This window comes from Pinus tabuliformis, chromosome 6 (genome assembly GCF_031772625.1).
Source record: "Pinus tabuliformis cultivar Carrire ecotype Pingquan chromosome 6, CPIR1, whole genome shotgun sequence".
Classification (NCBI taxonomy): Eukaryota; Viridiplantae; Streptophyta; class Pinopsida; order Pinales; family Pinaceae; genus Pinus; species Pinus tabuliformis.
The window spans coordinates 1,006,517,909-1,006,534,823 of record NC_142292.1 but is presented as its reverse complement, the minus strand read 5'-3'; the positions used below and the strand labels follow the sequence as shown (position 1 = coordinate 1,006,534,823).

At 38.6% G+C, this 16,915-nt stretch overlaps 2 protein-coding genes across 2 annotated transcripts in view; both read left to right on the top strand.

Annotated features, from left to right (window-relative positions):
- Positions 1 to 16,915, top strand: part of LOC149262401 (ubiquitin carboxyl-terminal hydrolase 6-like) — a 315,784-nt gene that overhangs the window by 238,956 nt on the left and 59,913 nt on the right. The gene's annotated exons all lie outside the window — the stretch shown is intronic.
- Positions 594 to 1,646, top strand: LOC149262402 (uncharacterized). Its single transcript, XM_089434181.1, has 2 exons — positions 594 to 1,347; positions 1,471 to 1,646. The coding sequence occupies exon 1, from the start codon at positions 594 to 596 to the stop codon at positions 1,107 to 1,109; it is 516 nt and encodes a 171-aa protein (XP_089290307.1). The 3' UTR covers positions 1,110 to 1,347; positions 1,471 to 1,646.

Below are 16,915 nucleotides of genomic sequence, written 5' to 3'. Positions count from 1 at the left end.
GTGACTGCACCCAAAGATTGGAGGATTTTAGGGCATCATGGGCACAAACAGGATGCACTGTTATGTCAGATGGTTGGACTGACCAAAAGGGGAGAACCCTTATAAACTTCTTGGTTAGTTGTCCCAAGGGGACTATGTTTATCAAATCTATTGATGCAACTCATCAAATCAAAGATGCAAGAATTTTATGTGATTTGCTGGATGTGTTTATTTTGGAGGTGGGTGCAGAAAATGTTGTCCAAGTCATAACGGACAATGCTGCAAATTATGTTGCTGCTGGTAGAATGCTTATGGACAGGCATCCTACTTTATTTTGGACACCTTGTGCTGCCCATTGTATTGATTTGATGTTAGAGGACATAGGGAAAATTCCCTTTGTCAAAGATATTGTTGACTCATCAAAAAGCATCACAAAATTTATTTACAATCACACATCTGTGCTTAACTTGATGAGAAAATGCACCAACAACAAAGAGTTGGTGCGCCCCGCCATTACACGGTTTGCGACGAGTTTCATATCTCTTCAATCCCTCTTGAATTCTATGTGGGATTTGAAGAGAATGTTTCTTTCAGAGAAGTGGTGTGCTTCGTCAATGAGCCGCAAACCAGAAGGAGAGGCCGTGTGCAGACTAGTTTCATACCAGGAAGACTTCTGGTCGGGAGTGCAGGAGGTGTGCGCTGTTACTGAACCTTTGGTAAAGGTTCTTCGGTTGGTTGATGGTGAGAAGCCCGCAATGGGCTATTTGTATGAAGCCATGGACAGGGCCAAAGAAGCCATTCGGTCCTACTATGATGATAAGGGAGATGATGGGTTTCAGAGACAACTCCTTCTATGGGCAGTGATTGATGAGCGATGGAACAACACACTCCATCGTCCCATTCATGCTGCTGGGCTTTTCCTGAACCCTGCATTTTCTTATGCATGTGGGTTTGATTTTGATGCTGAGGTCGTGGAAGGATTATTAACCTGTGTCCAGAAGATGGTGAGATCTCCAGAACAACGTATAGAGATCTCTAGACAAATTGAGACATATAAGATGTCAGGTGGCACATTTGGCTTTGAGATGGCTGTCACTGATAGGACGATTAAAATGCCAGGTATTTTTTAGTTTGTACTTTGTAACTTTGTTTCAAATTTCATTGTCTCTTCAAATTCCATTTTTTTCTTATGTTTATTTAAAATTTTATTTGTAATTTTGTTGTAGACGCATGGTGGAAGATGTATGGTGGCAGAGTACCCCTTTTGCAAAAGCTTGCCGTACGCATCCTCAGCCAAACATGCAGCTCCTCAGGATGTGAGCGCAATTGGAGTGTATTTGAAAAAATACACAACAAGAAGCGCAATAGGTTACAACTTAAACATTTAAAATATTGCAAATTTCCAAATAAATTTTTGAATTCATTAAAATTTTAAACAATATTTTTTTTATAATATTAATTATTAATTATTATTTCATGAACTTTGTACAGGTTGGAGTCCCATAGACTTAATGACATGGTCTATGTCTACTACAATCTTCGATTGTGGGTGAGGCAACTAGAGAGGACACCTGATACGGAAGCCATCTCATTGGATGGGATTGACACCACTGCTGAATGGAGGGTTGAGACCGAGAGGCCTCTCATGGATCCCACTGATGATTGGTTAGTGCAGGATGAGGGGGAGGAGGAGGAGGAGCAGGAGGAGCAGGAGCAGGAGCAGGAGGAGGAGCAGGTGGAGGAGGAGGAGCAGGAGGAGGAGGTGACACTGCCTACCCGGGCTACCACTACCACCAGTAGAGGATGTGGTCTCCGTCTACCTCAGCCTCCTGTAGCTGCTACTACTAGTTCTTCAGCTTCTAGAGCACGTCAGACTCCACTGCCATTTCCACCACCACAGGCACCGGCTTCTACATCTAGAGGGAAAGAGAAAGTTGTGCCATTTTCTCGCAAGAGGGGCAGAGGAAATCAATAGGATTAGACTTTCATTTTATTATATATGACATTATGACATGATGAGATACATTATCATATTTTTTGTTGATATTTTGAGGCTGAGTTGGGACTCAGGACTTACTATTCAGGACATGATTCAATGTTATGTGTGATTTTAGCGCTAGAAATGATATTAAACATCTTATATATTAGTTTTTTTATCATATTTATGTGTCAATGTATTTATTTTATGTTGTAGATGGTTTAGATATTAAAAAAATTGAAAAAAAATGAAAAAAAATGAATATTTTTGTGCCAAACGCTTTTTTCCGCTTTTTTCCCGCTTTCGCCGATTTTTTCCGCTTTATTCCCGGCGCCGATTTAATCCCGATCGCGCTTTTAACAACATTGCTTTTGCCTCGCTTCCCTAGTGACTCAATTATTTTTATTAGTCCATCAATAAAAGAATCATGGGGCTCCCATACGAGGGATCAGGGCCCTCAATCACTAGTACAACTAGTATACAAAACTAGGGCTTGCGATCTGCTTCTTTAGATCTAAATCTGCCTAAAAAGAAAAGAACAAATACACATGACTTGCTAATACAACGCTTTCATACACATGGATTACTTCCTGATACCACCCTTCTATTCCTTATTTGTCTTGACATCTGGCAGGTTGTTTGCCTCCTTTGACCACAAAGAAATATCTCCTTATACTCCTCTGTCCACTAGCTGCTTTCAAAGTATTTTCTTCCTCAAATACTAGGTATTTTCAGTGTCAAAACATCAACTACTCACAAAAATCTTTCTCCATTAAGATCACTATACATTAACCTCTTCAACAAACTGTCCAATCCTTCTTGATAAAGAGGTATCAATAAATAACCCTCTGCGATCACCTATAGCAAGATCAGAAACCCCTTCGCTAGCCTCTAACTAGGCTTGTGATTACTCGACTCTGTGCCACAAAAATTTTGAGGCCTGTTGGCCCTCAAATGGACTCCTTGCAGCTTCTTATCTTCAACTGTGACCCTCCTATCTCAGCCTGCAACCCTCCTATCTCTGCATATGATCTTAAGGGAGCTTGCCTTCCTTCCATCAACCTCACAGGCCTTACGACCTCACTGCCATAAGGAAATTGGGGTTTCGGCCCTCTCCCAAAGCACAAAAACAACTTGACCTAGACAGAGATGCACCACCTCTTTTTCTCTTGCACATAACCAACGTTCAAAATATCAGACTTAGTAGGGAGAAACTCAGCGCTTCTTCACTTGACAAACTCTTCCACAAACCTCAGAAAAATCCTCCTTGTTAAAAAATTTGTAACTAGGTTCGGTCTTCATAAGTATGAAATATATTATTGTAAATTATAAAATGAAAAGAAATTATTATTCGAGCATGGTTTTCATGCTCAAGTTCTTTTATTTTAGGTCAAGCACCCATTGAGTGCTTCTAGGGTTTGTCCTATGTTTAAGACTAAGTTACCGGAAACTCCTGAAGAATTTCCCAGAAACGCGGATCCCCGTTTCCGATACATAAACGGATACGATTCTTGTCCGAAACACTGTAAAAACGTTTTTGTGCCGTTTCAAAAAATCGGAAACTTTAGATTTGGAATTGGATACGTTTCCAAGGGATTTAAATTTTTTTGGATCCGTTTCCGGTAAAACGGATCCACGAAAATTGTGATCAGAATCCACCCTTAAAATGTTAAAAAGCTTGAAAATTTGCATAGCCATAAATAAATAATAAAAATGAAGAAATCAGATTTGCAAATAAACTCACTATAAACAGAGTCTCATAAAATCTTTTCTAAATCTTTAGAAACAACAACACTCCATATATTTATCAAAAATTCTTACTAAGAAAAAGATAGATGTTCAAAAATGCAAATAAAGGGGTTTGATGAATGTCTTCGTAAAGAGATTTATTTGAGCGATTAATTTTCATTTTGGTTAAGGTTTTGTTAATTGTCATTGATTTTGCTTTTGATTTCATAATCCCTCCAATGTAACAAATCTTCTCTAGCCAATCTTGTGCCTGCATATAGTCACAAGACCAAGCTGACATTGAGAAGATTGAAATGTTCAGATAGGTCTTGATGGAATATCCCAATGATCCCATGGGCCTTTTAATTGTCATGCAAGGAAGATAGATATCATCTGCCATGCATGACACGTTCTTTGAAGGAGTTGGACCCGAAAGCACAAAGGTTGTTGCATTTCTGATTACATTATTAATGATGATGATAATAATAATCACTAATGATGATGACAATTTTTATGCTGAATTGATGATGATGATTTGTTTATGTTGAATTCATGACGATGACTATGCATTTTTAGATATAGATTCTAGATTCTAGATTCTAAAAGATGAATGGTAATATGAAATATATATATATATATATATATATATATATATATATGCATGCCGTTTCCTTGTCGTATCGTATCCTCATATTTTGAAAATTTGTCGTATCCGTTTCAAACCCCGTATCCGTATCCGTTCCCGTATCCGTTTCAGTGCAACTTAGGTTTAAGATCATTGTCATATATTGAAGATCCCATGGGCACATTGTATCTTGTAAAGAAAAAATTGTTTTTGTCTTTAAAGTGTCGAAATGCCCTCCAAGATCAAGTCGACCTAGAAGCTATCAAGTCGGCCTACATGAAGAGCCACGTCTACCCTTGAAGAAGCCTATATATAGAGGAACTCGTCCTCCATTAGACACACTCACTCACATCTCTTTCTATGCAAAGAAGAGGACAAGAAGAGGTCGAAGAAGAAGGACGAAGAAGAAATCGAAGGAAGTCGAAGTGCTTGGGCTAGTTCTCTCTCTCCCACATGCAAATCGAAGTTAGGGTTTCTGCGCTGGGGCTATCTTTGGTTCGATCTTGGAGGAAAGAGAGAAAGGAAGTCAAGTGAAGGTCACTTAGGGTATCTCACTAGCCCTAAGTCTCAAGGAAAGGCAAGCGAAGGGGAAAGGAGGCCATACGAAGAAGATCGAAGTCTTCTTGAGGAGCAACAACAGTTGCAGCAGTTGTCGGGAGACAAAATTTCAGATCTTGCAATAGGAGGCCAAGTTGATCTTGATCTTGGAGGGTATTTGTTTGAGTCACTTGGTCATGGTATTCATCAATTGAAGGATCTATAAGAAGAGAAGAGATTTAAGGGTTTTCCCCTCAAGAGGAGGGGCTTTGGCCCTCGCTTGCAACCTACATACTGTGTCACTGTTATTATTGTTTTGTTAGCTGTTTGATGTATCTCACACTATAATAATAAGAAACAAAGCTAATAAGGTAAAGGGTAACACAAACAATTATCAAATTAAAGAGAATTAACATATTTACTGCCCTATTGAATTCTCAACTTGGTATCAGAGCTAAGGTTATCAAAGGGCATCATGAAGATCTCCTCTACAGTGAAGAAGTTCATCAAGAAGATCGCAAGCCATCTCAAGAAAGGTATCAAGGAAGCATGGAGTTTCTTATCTTCTTCAAAGAAGGTATCAATCAAAGAAAAAGATGAAGGTCTCTTCTCAACTCTCTCTGGCACATTCCAAGATGAAGACATTTGGGTAATTGATAGTGGTGCATCAAGGCACATGACTGGCCATTCCAATTGATTGAAGACTTTATCAAAAGGAAAATCCACTTATTCAGTGGAACTTGGAGATAACAAGAGATATCTCGTGAAAGGTATTGGATCAACCTCCATAAAGCTGGAAGATGGAAGCAACATTCAACTCAACAACATCCTATTTGTTCCAGGTTTGGACAATAACTTACTTTCCATTTCAAGTCTAGAAGATAAGGGTGATAGAGTAGCTTTAATTGATGGTAAGGTCATTGTATGGAGTAAAGACTCGAGTATAGATCAAGCCAAAGTCATTGGCATTTGAGAAGGAAGACTCCATAGACTAATATCTCCTATGGCCCAAGCCCTAGTTCAAATTGAAATTAGCCCATGTGAACTTTGGCGTAGAAGATTTGGTCATCTACATTTCAAAATCCTTCCAACTCTAAGTTCCATAGTAGATGGAATTCCGGATCTAAAGGAAGATTATGAAGGAGTCTGCAAGGGATGTGCATTGGGTAAGAATACCAAGAGACCATTTGGAAGCAGTGCTTGATGGTCAAAAGAAATCTTGGATCTCATTCACTCTGATGTATGTGGGCCTATGACTGCTAAATCGCTTGGAGGTCATCTATATTATGTTACATTCATCGATGATCATTCAAGAAAAACTTTGGGTTTACTTAATGAAAACCAAGGTCGAAGTATTTACAAAATTTCAAGAATTCAAAGCTGAAGTGGAGAACCTTACAGAAAGAGGAATCAAGATATTAAGATCTGATAATGGAGGAGAATATACATCCAAAGAAATTATAGCATTCTATAAGGAGTCTGGGATTAAGAGGGAGTTGATATAATCCTGAGCAGTGTTGCGGGGGAGCGCTCCCCCGCTCCTGCTCCCAATTTGCGCTCCGGGCGGGAGTGACTCGGGAGCGGGTTGGGAGCGCGCTTCCGTTAAAAAAAATTGCGCTCCCTTCCTATTTCCAGAGCGAAGTAGGGAGCGTTGCTCCCGTCGCTCCGAGAGCAATTTTTATAACCCGAGAGCGACTGACGGGAGCGGACCGCACGGGAAAAAAAATTTGGGCGGAAAAAATTTGGTTTTTTTGGAAATAAAGTGAGGGAGGGAGGGAGGGAGGGTTTCATTTCATCATTGTGAGAGTGAGAGTGAGATTAAGATTGAGAGAGGGAGATTGAGAGAGGGTGAGAGTGAGGAGCAAGGAGAGAGTGAGAGAGAGCAAGGAGAGAGTGAGGAGCAAGGAGAGAGCAAGAGAGAGCAAGGAGCAAGAGAGTGAGAGAGCAAGAGAAAGCAAGGAGCAAGGGGAGATTGGATGCCAAAGAGGTAGGCTCTACAATATTGAATAGAGTGTCTAGCAATTTTTTTTTTAATGTTTATTCCTAATTCCTAAATAAATAAATAAATTTTTCTCTATTTCCCATTCCCATTCCAATTCCATTTTTTAAAATTTTGCAGATTCAAAACGTCAAATTTCAAACATCATGGTTATATTTCTTGGCATTTTCTTCTTTTTGGTTATTATGGTGCTGGAGAGTAGAAAAAGGAGGGTTGAAATTGAAAATGAAGAAGGGGATGAAGAAAGGGGACATAGTGGATTTGATGAAAACCCCGGTGAGGAGGAGCTGGAGGAGAGTGAACATGAGTCAGCTCAAAAAACTAAACAAAACCAAACCCCATTGTGGAAATATGTTAACAGGGCTGACACAGGGAAAGGGGGTGGAACCACTAAATTTCATTGACCCCATTGCAACAATAATTACACAGGTTCATACACCCGTGCCAGAAAACACCTCTGCGGGAAAATGCCATGGGATGGAGATAAACAAATAGGAAGCAAAACTTGTACAGGTGTGTCAGCAGCAGATGGAGCCAAATACATAAGGGAAGAGGAGGAAGCCCAATACAAATCTAAAAAATCAAAGGGTTTCTTTGAACCAAGCTGACAATCACATGCATAAAGAACTCCTTCAGCATCCTCCCAAGGCAGTGGATATGGAGGCAAAGGGTCACCAGGTTTAAGGCGTAGAACCATATCAGATTTCCTTGATGAAGGGTGTAGGAATGATGTGGATTCAAAAGTTTACAGGTTTTTCTATGCATGTGGAATACCATTCAATGTTCTTCGCTCACCTTATCGGCACGAAATGGTTTCTGCCATAAATGATGCCCCTAAAGGATACAAGAGCCCTGGGTATGACAAGGCAAGAACCGTTGGACTTGATCATGAAAAAGAAAAAATATCACATTCTTTGAATAGAATGACAAGTTCTTGGACTGACCATGGGGTGTCCATTGTATCTGATGGATGGACAAATGTAAAAGGCAAGCCATTGATAAATGTTCTTGTTGTGTCTGTTAGTGGTGCCATCTTTCTTTCGGCATATGATTACTCAGACAAGTTCACGAGCGCCATCAACATTGCAGAACCATTACTTGAAACAACTGACCGTATTGGGCCATACAATGTCGTCCAAGTCATCACTAATAATGCTCCTAATTGTAAGGCAACGGGAGCAATTATTGAGGATAAATACCCCAACATATTTTGGTCTGGGTGTTTGGTTCACACAATGAACCTTTTGATGCATGATATTGGTAAGAACAAAAACAAACAATACAAATGGATTGGTGATTTGTACAAGAAAGGCAAATAAATGATAAAATTTATTACAAATCATAGCAATACCCATGGCCTTTTCCGCAGTCACTCAAGATTGGAGTTGTTGAAAATTGCGAGGACTAGATTTGGTAGCTATTACCTCACCTTCAGGCACCTTTTGAAGGTAAGAGAGTCATTGGCTAGCATGGTATCAAGTCTGCACTGGCAGGTATTAAAGGAAAGGGCTACAAATGCAGCTGACAGGCAAGGTTTTGAACAGGTGGAGGAGGTCGCTCTTGATGGTATGTTTTGGGCACGTGTGAGGCAAGTATTGGATTTCACCAAGCCCATTTATCACATGAGTCAGTTTGCAGATACAAATAAACCAATGATTGGTGAGGTGTATGAGCAGATGGATACCATGTTGGGGCAAATAAAAGATATTGTTCATAACAATGATCCCAACTTGTACAAACTGATTCACGATTATGTGTGTATACGGTGGGATAAACTTAATGTTCCACTACATTGCTTGGCATATATCCTTACGCCAAAATACTACTCTACATCTTGGTTGGGCCAACCTGCACTAGGGGGTGGGGTTAGGGCCAAACCCCATATAGATGAAGAGGTATTTACATGATATTTGCAAGCATTAGAAAAGTTTTTAGATTTATCTTAATCTTAGAATTCTATTTAAAATATAAAAAATTTATAAAAATAAAAATTCATAAAAAGTTAAAAATTTTCTTTTAACCTTTTAGACTTTAGTTTAGATTAGATTTTATTTTATTTAGGATTTTAGTTTTGACTTAAAATTTTATAAAAAAAATATAAACATATTTAATTTTTTTTGAAAAAGCTTAATAAAAAATTGAAAATCTCATTTTTGGCGACTTTTGCAGTGTTTATGTTCCATTTCTCTATAGCTAAATGCACTTAAATGTTTAGTTAAAGTTAGCTATGTGAGAGTGGTAACTGATCAACATTTAAATTTTATGATCATTTAAAGAATTTAATTTTTCTTTAAGTTTAATTGCTGGATCATCGTTAAGGCGTTGTGTATTTGTTGAAAATCTTACATCGCTCGGGTTATTTGATGATAAATGTTTGTTTTACATAGTTCATATTTCTGCAGCTTTCGATAAACTACCGTTTAATCATTAACTCCATAAGGCACTGGTACATTAATTTCCAAAATCAAGCAAGTGCTAAATCGCCTTGTTTTGTCTCCCAACCCAACTGGTCCACAGTTGGTCTTCATTCATCCTATAGGGTCTACCCCCTTAGCCGCGGGAGACAGGCTTAAACGGAGAGATCGGGGATCAGGGTGACAGCCCTTGGTCTGAGCGTTGTCGTGACAATCTGTGCGACAACAAGGTCCTTGGTTAACCCCCTTTTGAGCTTGGAGACACTTATACTTGCTAAAGCCCGCTATGGAAGGGCATGCCACCATGAAGTGCCCCATTGATCCCATAACTTGTAAGCATTATTACTTGATCGTTCTAATGATTTGTTGTATTGGAGGGCAAGGGAACGCGATCTTATGCAGGATTGTAGGTGGGTTTTCATTTAGGGCTTGGTCTCCCTATACAGGGTCCTAGCTCTTTAGAGGGCAACATAGGCACTAATAGGGGTGAGCGTTGAGAGCCACTGGTCTCGACCATAGCAGATATTATTTCATGGATCCCCAACTGTGTTCATTGATTTCTCGTGTTCCACCTTTTGGACGAGGATGATGCACCTAGTCCACCATGCCCAGACGGCTCCACAGTTGTACCATACACTTGGCAGATGTTCCAGGATGCCTCCCACTGCAAATGGAGGGTTTATATCATCACTCTGGCCCTTACAAATGGTTTACAAACATATTTGATTCATTTGGAGACCCATGGGGTTTTCCTTGTGCCCCTACACCCACTTGGGAGCACCACAAGTTCTTGATAGGATAACAAGGGGCCACCCCCTTGTCCACTATGTTTGGAGTCCTTTCCTTCATCATGGCACCCCTTGGACTTCATCAGGCCTCCTCAAAGGCCCAACGATTCACTTTGTTGATCATTCGACCCTCTTGAGAGGCTTCTCTACATTATTGAGCTATTTGGTGGGCTTGCCACCAAAAGTTTTGTTGTTATGCACATTATTTTATTTTAGGGGCAAAATTAGGCCTAATTAGCCAAATCGAATTCATTAGGAAGTGTATAAATAGATGAGAGGTGATTCATTTCTATCATCATCACTTGGATTGGATCATATCTTCTTGTGAGATTTTCGCTATCTTTTGAGGATGAGATTTTTGGGATCAATGGATGAATTTTGATGTTTGGATAATCTTCTTTGTCTTGGAGCTTCTATGATTGGCATATCTTGGTGATTGGATATATTCTTCTTACATGTAAGTACTATTTCAATGCTATTATTGTTATTTACGTTGCTGCATTCATGATGCTGGGATTTTCGCTATTTGAGGGTTAATTCGCTGTTTTTCTTGTAACGAAATTGTGGAAATTGAATCTCTAAATGGTGTTGTATCATGTATGGGCCATGTTTGAATGAGTGATTGTTCCTAGAGACAATTTTGTTGAATTTGTCTTGATAAGTCACCAAATATTGCTCAATGAGTATAAGTGACCCTGAAGTTGCTTCCATTAAGCGCTAGAGCCTAGCGAAGTTGCATTTAGGCCTCCTTAACAAGTGGAAATAAATCCAAGCTCAAAATCTTCCATGACTCCATCTCTCCCAAAGGACAAAGCACTGGTCCTCCTCTGGTGATCACCTTAAAGCTTATATTTCCCTTCAACTTCCTCTTTTCTAGGTCGAGCCCCATTGGGTCTCCTAGGGCATCGAATTTTGTGCAAACCATCCACTCAAAAATTTCGATCTCTTGGCATCTATTGCATTGGTGAGTCTCCTAGGTGTCCTCCAAATTTGGAGCGATTCTGATGGTTGGATCTCGAGATATCCCAAGCCTTAGTTCGGAAACCGAATTTTGCCCTTGGTTTCTTTAGGCTAGTAACCTCATTGGGATCATTGTATTACCTTTCATTGATCCCCTTCTCCTCCCTAGCTAGGTCAAGCACATCATTGGTTGCTCAACCTTAGCCCCTGGACCTAACCTGGGGTCTACTTGGTCCCATAACTTTTGGAAGACAATTCTTCAAAGACCACTTGGAAACCAAGTCTTCACAAGGGTTTTTAGAACTAGGTTCCTCCTCAAGGAGTCTCATTTTCAAGAACTTGCTTCGAGGACCCTCTTGGCCCTTCTTAGAGAGCCTTTCATATTGCATCTTGGGCAAGCAAGCCATATATTGAGCCTCTCTTGTGAATATGCCTCTTTATGCATCACTCTTCTCCCTCTATTGACCATTTCATCTAGGTGATTCCCTTCATATCGGGTCTCCTCCCATCAGTGAAGTCCGTAAAGAGCAAGGAGCCATAGTTGAGGTGACAATGGGCTATCGCTCCATTGTTTCCCTTGACCTAGTAGTTGCCCTTTTAGGATCCCTTCCTAGGACCCATGCTAGTTTGAGTGGTAACAGGAACCACACACAAAAGAGAGGACTTAATGCATATGATCCCATTCTATAGGTGTATGGGATTCCTTTGTGTCATCCTAGGTTAATTTTTGTGCATGGGCAATGTTGAGATTCAAAACTAACAAGAAGTGACGTGGGTAGGTTTATGGCTAGTATGAGGAGAATTTTTTTTATCCACTACAATCGATGAATAGTCACTCCACAGTCTCTATGAGGTGCTCAACTCATGTGTTGGTTAATAACTTTCATAGCCATTGCTTTGAACTTTTGAATATTTGTGCCATGCGTAGGCCATGAACACAAAGCATTTAACTTGGTCATATCTCTAACTGTATACAAAAGTGCGAATACATGCCTCAACATCAAATACTGTAACTCTTTTCTTTTCATGTTTTTGACAATGGTAAGCATGTTCAAAACTTCTTTGAATTGTTTCCGACCTTGTATTGATGCAATAGGTAAGACATTATATCGAGGCTTAGCTTTTTCTTTGAGTGTGAAAGGAAAAAACCTACAAACTATATCTTCATGATGATCTCCAACACACACAATATAAAATCATAAATTTTGGTATACTCAAATGCGATTGTCATGTTATGGTCTAATTAGCGGCAAAGTAGTATTTTCCTCTAAAATGGGAATTTGGAGTAGAGCCATGAGTAGTTAATGGATATATTGAAGAAATGGCTCCATGCGGTCAGCTTTTTGGCCGCTCGCTAAGTGCCAAAATGTTGATAGGGGCCAGTTTCTCTCGTTAACTTCACCAGTTTTTCCTACTCAAGTTCCTTGTAGTGGAAAATCTTGTAATACGGTGGCATGATTGGACATAATTTTAGTTTAATGAAATAGATTGAAATGCACCTAATATGTTATATAAATACAATATGAAACACAAAGTTATCCTAGCTAGGAGTAGAAAATTAATCGGTCATCATTTAAGCGACAATGAATGCAAGATGAAGCAAGAATAGTCCACAAATTCCACCTTGCACAGAATCAACAAGAAAGTGAGTTTGAGAGATAGCTCATTGCTTGGATATGCTTGCTTTCCCCAGGGTTGCGAGGGAGTGCCCCTCCCCCCCCAAAAAAAAAACGAACCTGCTCTCAATTCACGATCAGCTCGGGAGCTAGTTGGGAGCGTGCTCCCTTTAAAAAAAATGCTCCTTGGTTTTTAGGGAGTGATTAGGGGAGCTCCCTAGTCTTTTTTGCAATTTTTTTTGGCATTAACATTCCAAATGCAATTTTTTTCAAAGAAACAAATAATTTTTGACTGGGGCAGCCTAATGATCAAGCCTATGGCCCTATTATTGATATGTGATTCATGGTAATGTTAAATTCTTATATTAAAAGTGACATTCTCTTTAATCTTCATTTTCATCCTTTTACTTAAACCCTATGGCCCTAGTATTGATATGCGGTTCATGGTAATGTCAAACTCTTAAAGTAAAATTGACATTCTCCTTGATCTTCATTTTCATCCTTTTACTTCAATTTTTAATATTACCATGAAATGACTTAGAATGTTTGAGAGTGGTTCTGACCTCATTGGATTTCATATGGAGAAAGTAGAATTTTAGATCTCATTCAAAATCTAGCAGACTTATCAGTTTTTTCAGGATTGGGGGGATTGCAATGTTTCCTTTGGGTTTTGTCATGTATTAGGGTGTGGAACTCGTATTTAATCAAGAGCACCAATCCCTCTATGTAACTTGATGTTAGTGACATTGGTTGTCGAACTCCTCTATCATGACCCTCCTAAAAATGTATGCATCACTCAAACAAAATCTTGACCTGACATGCTATACTTTTTCTATCTTATGTTAATGCTTAGAGTGTGATATTAATGACAAAGATCCCTATACAGATCCAGAGGTAATGACAAAGATACCTCTGGATATTAATGCTTAGAGGGTGATATTAATGACAAAGATCTTGATTTTCCAACAAGACTAAAAAATTAAAAATTTCTCGTGGCAGCGAGAGGCTCAAGCATTAGCAATAGATAATAGATTTACTTGTCTTTTCTAGTTTCTAGAAGTTTTTATAACTGTTGACTCTTTCATATTTGTTATCGTATTTTTTGTAAACAATATATGACAATTTAAGTTTGAAGTTTGAGGTTGGCAGTTATAACTCATTGGTAATGGATTATGAATATGGTACTTCGTGAAAGTTGAAAGTTGTTTCATTTCATTTCATTTTATAACATTTCATTTCATGTTAGATATTATTTGTTGTAATGGTTACACTTAGCTTACATGTACAACTTTGGTGATCAATGATGATAAATGTTATATATTGAATTTTGAAAGCTTAAAACTTTAAGATTGATGAATCATGAGACTCAATATGTTGTATGTTACTATGTTACTAACTTGTGGACGTGGTTGATGAAGATTATAACTTCTAGATGATTGTTGTTTTATTGTTCAATCTATGCTTTTTATATCTAATTCATCATTCTACATGCTTTTGTTGACATATATGCATCAAAATATAAAAAAATATATATTATATAAAAAATCGCTCCCCAAGACATTCTAGGCAGATTTCAGGGACATTCCATATAGATTTCGGGATTGTTTTGAGCAGATTTTAGGGGTTTTTTGGGCAGATTACAGGAATATTCTAGGCATATATCTTTAGCTTTGACAATCATGGACATGGATGATTGGACAATATGATAATTTTTTCCATCCATTATTTTTGTAATCTAAATCTGTCTATTGTACAACTTGCAACTCAAAACATGGATTTTGTATGATGGGTTTCTGGTGATTTAAATATTGTATTTTCAGCAGCAAATTTACAACAAGCAATGTCTCCATGTCAATAAAAATGGGAACACTAAATTCCAAAGTGCTGATCTTTGTTGTTATCACTCTTGATCTTCTCGTTTTTTTGGGTCATCTCAGTTTTTACATATTGTACAAGGGTTTCTAGGAATCATTCAAGTCCCTTGCTTCCACCATCCCAACATCAAGCATTGTGAAACAATCAGATAGTAGTCATTTGGATTGGGTACTATTGTTTGAATAAATTCCTATTCAATCGCCTTAATCTGAAATATGAAGCTAACCTCTGTATAAGATCAAAATGTTTTATGGTAGTTTTCATCATGGCAATAAGTATGCAAAACCTATTATATGGAATTCCTTCTATATTTTAACATAATCATGATGACGAAGAAATATGAGGAAGGAAAGCTGCTGTATAGAGTGTTCTCTGTCTCATAGACCGTTCATGGACGTTTTTGCGAATTGCACACAATTACACTTATGTTTCCTATAGCTAAATTGCATTTTCCTCATGTCTAGAGGCCAATAATGGAATGACATGCAACCCTTTTATAAATTGCTCAGAATTGCAAAGTGTAAGGGCTATGCCTAATACTAGATGGTATAGCTTGTTATGCATACAAGTTTGAAGCAACTACAAATGTTTACAGTGAATATTAAATATTTGAGATTTTATTACTATTATATATAACTGCTGTCCCTTGAAAGATTTGATGGTGCACTCTAGCTGTACTGGGAATGTGTCAACTCATCCCCATTGTTCCCCCATCTTGAAAACCAGTGCAACCTAACTATTTAAGTACCTTCAACTCTTCATCTTCTCTTATAGTTCCTGAAACAGAGATAGTTTTGTCTTACTCTATATGTATTTACTTGATTGTCAAATGTCGTATGGTCCGGTTACATGCTTACTAAGCAGAGAATAAGTTTTCATAAAATTATCTCTTAGAGGGAGGAATTTATGATCAACTATAGGTTTGACATTGGTGAATTTCAGAATCACTTTGTTGCTCCTCCTTTTATTTTGGGCAGATACCTTCTCTAGAAAAGAATGGTCTTTTGTTGGTCCAATCACATAGTGCTTCATAGCATTTATATCCATGCTTTTTATGTAGGTTGCTGTAATAATTCTTTCACTCAATGAGGTGGAGATTTGCACTCAGAGGTCGTTGATGGAAGCATTGTCAACCGCCTTTTGTAGTTGTTGGAGGATCGAGAAGTGTTTAACCATCTTTTTCGCTACAAGAAGCTTTCCATGTACTTGGTCTTTAATTCTTGCATCTACTCATGTGCCTTCTAGAAATTTTCTCCTGATAAAAAAGAATTGCGACATATCTCATTGACCTCTTAGAGGATGCAAGTTTGGGAGCAATTCTAGGAATGAAGCATGTCTGTCTAATCCAATAATTGTTTCTTATGATAATCCTTTTAGGCTGATCCTTTCTTATATTTATTATGCATCATAAAACAATTACACATAGAACCACAACAGTAAAACATGAAGAGACAACCACATGGAGAAAAACCCAACAATCCTTTCCTTATAGAATCAAGTCAATGAGGGAAACATCAAAGTCAAACACTAGAACTGACCTGGTCCTTCCTCCTAGTCAAGTCAAACAACTAGCGCAAGAAACTTGTTCCACTACTTGTATTTCAGTTCTTCATCATAGAGAGATAACTTCGCTGGCCTCAGATCAACCTTTCCTTGCCTTAGACAGAGCTGAATTAGTCTTCCAGAGAAGAGGTGAGAATTGGATGCCAATAGGTGGAGAACAAATGCTAATATATATATCCATCATCCTTGCCAAATGGGTGCCTCCAACGGTTGAGCTGGCTTGATTACTTGAAGGGGTATACTTGATTAGGAGGAGGCCGACTAGGATTCAATGGAGCCAAAACATTTAAATTTAAAATTGAAATTTTCATCTTTTGAAATGAGCATGAAGAACATGCTTATATATATAAATTTACATTATGAATACCAGCCATAGTTACAAAATTCAACACTCCCTCTTAACTAGGGAGGTATTCATAATGACTTATCACGATGTTCTCAAGTTGAAAGTTGGTACAATGTCTTCAAGGTGTCCCACATTTCCTTTGCCGTATCCTTCTCGACAATATGTTGGACCACATGATCCTTGACCCCATCAAGGATGATTCATTTCACCTTGGCCATTGCCAACTCGTACTTCTCATTATCAACCGGGTCAACTGGGATAGCCACTATTCTCAAGGCGAAGGCCTTGATGCGATGTCTGTCTAGAATGGATAGGATCCTGGCCTTCCAGACCACAAAGTTGGACGCCTTGTCCAGCCTGTCTTGATCCCTCAGTCCATTCATGGCCATCTCTCTGCTCTTCTTGTCGACTCCTCCGAGTCTCTCTACTTCCCTCTAGAAGTTTTCTCTTCAACTCCTGCTGAGTCTCTGTACTTCCCGCCTAGAAGTTGTCTGCTAGACTCCCTTT

Coding starts and splice junctions, on each gene's coding strand:
- LOC149262402 (XM_089434181.1), top strand. CDS start 594: ATGAGCCGCAAACCAGAAGGAGAGGCCGTGTGCAGACTAGTTTCATAC.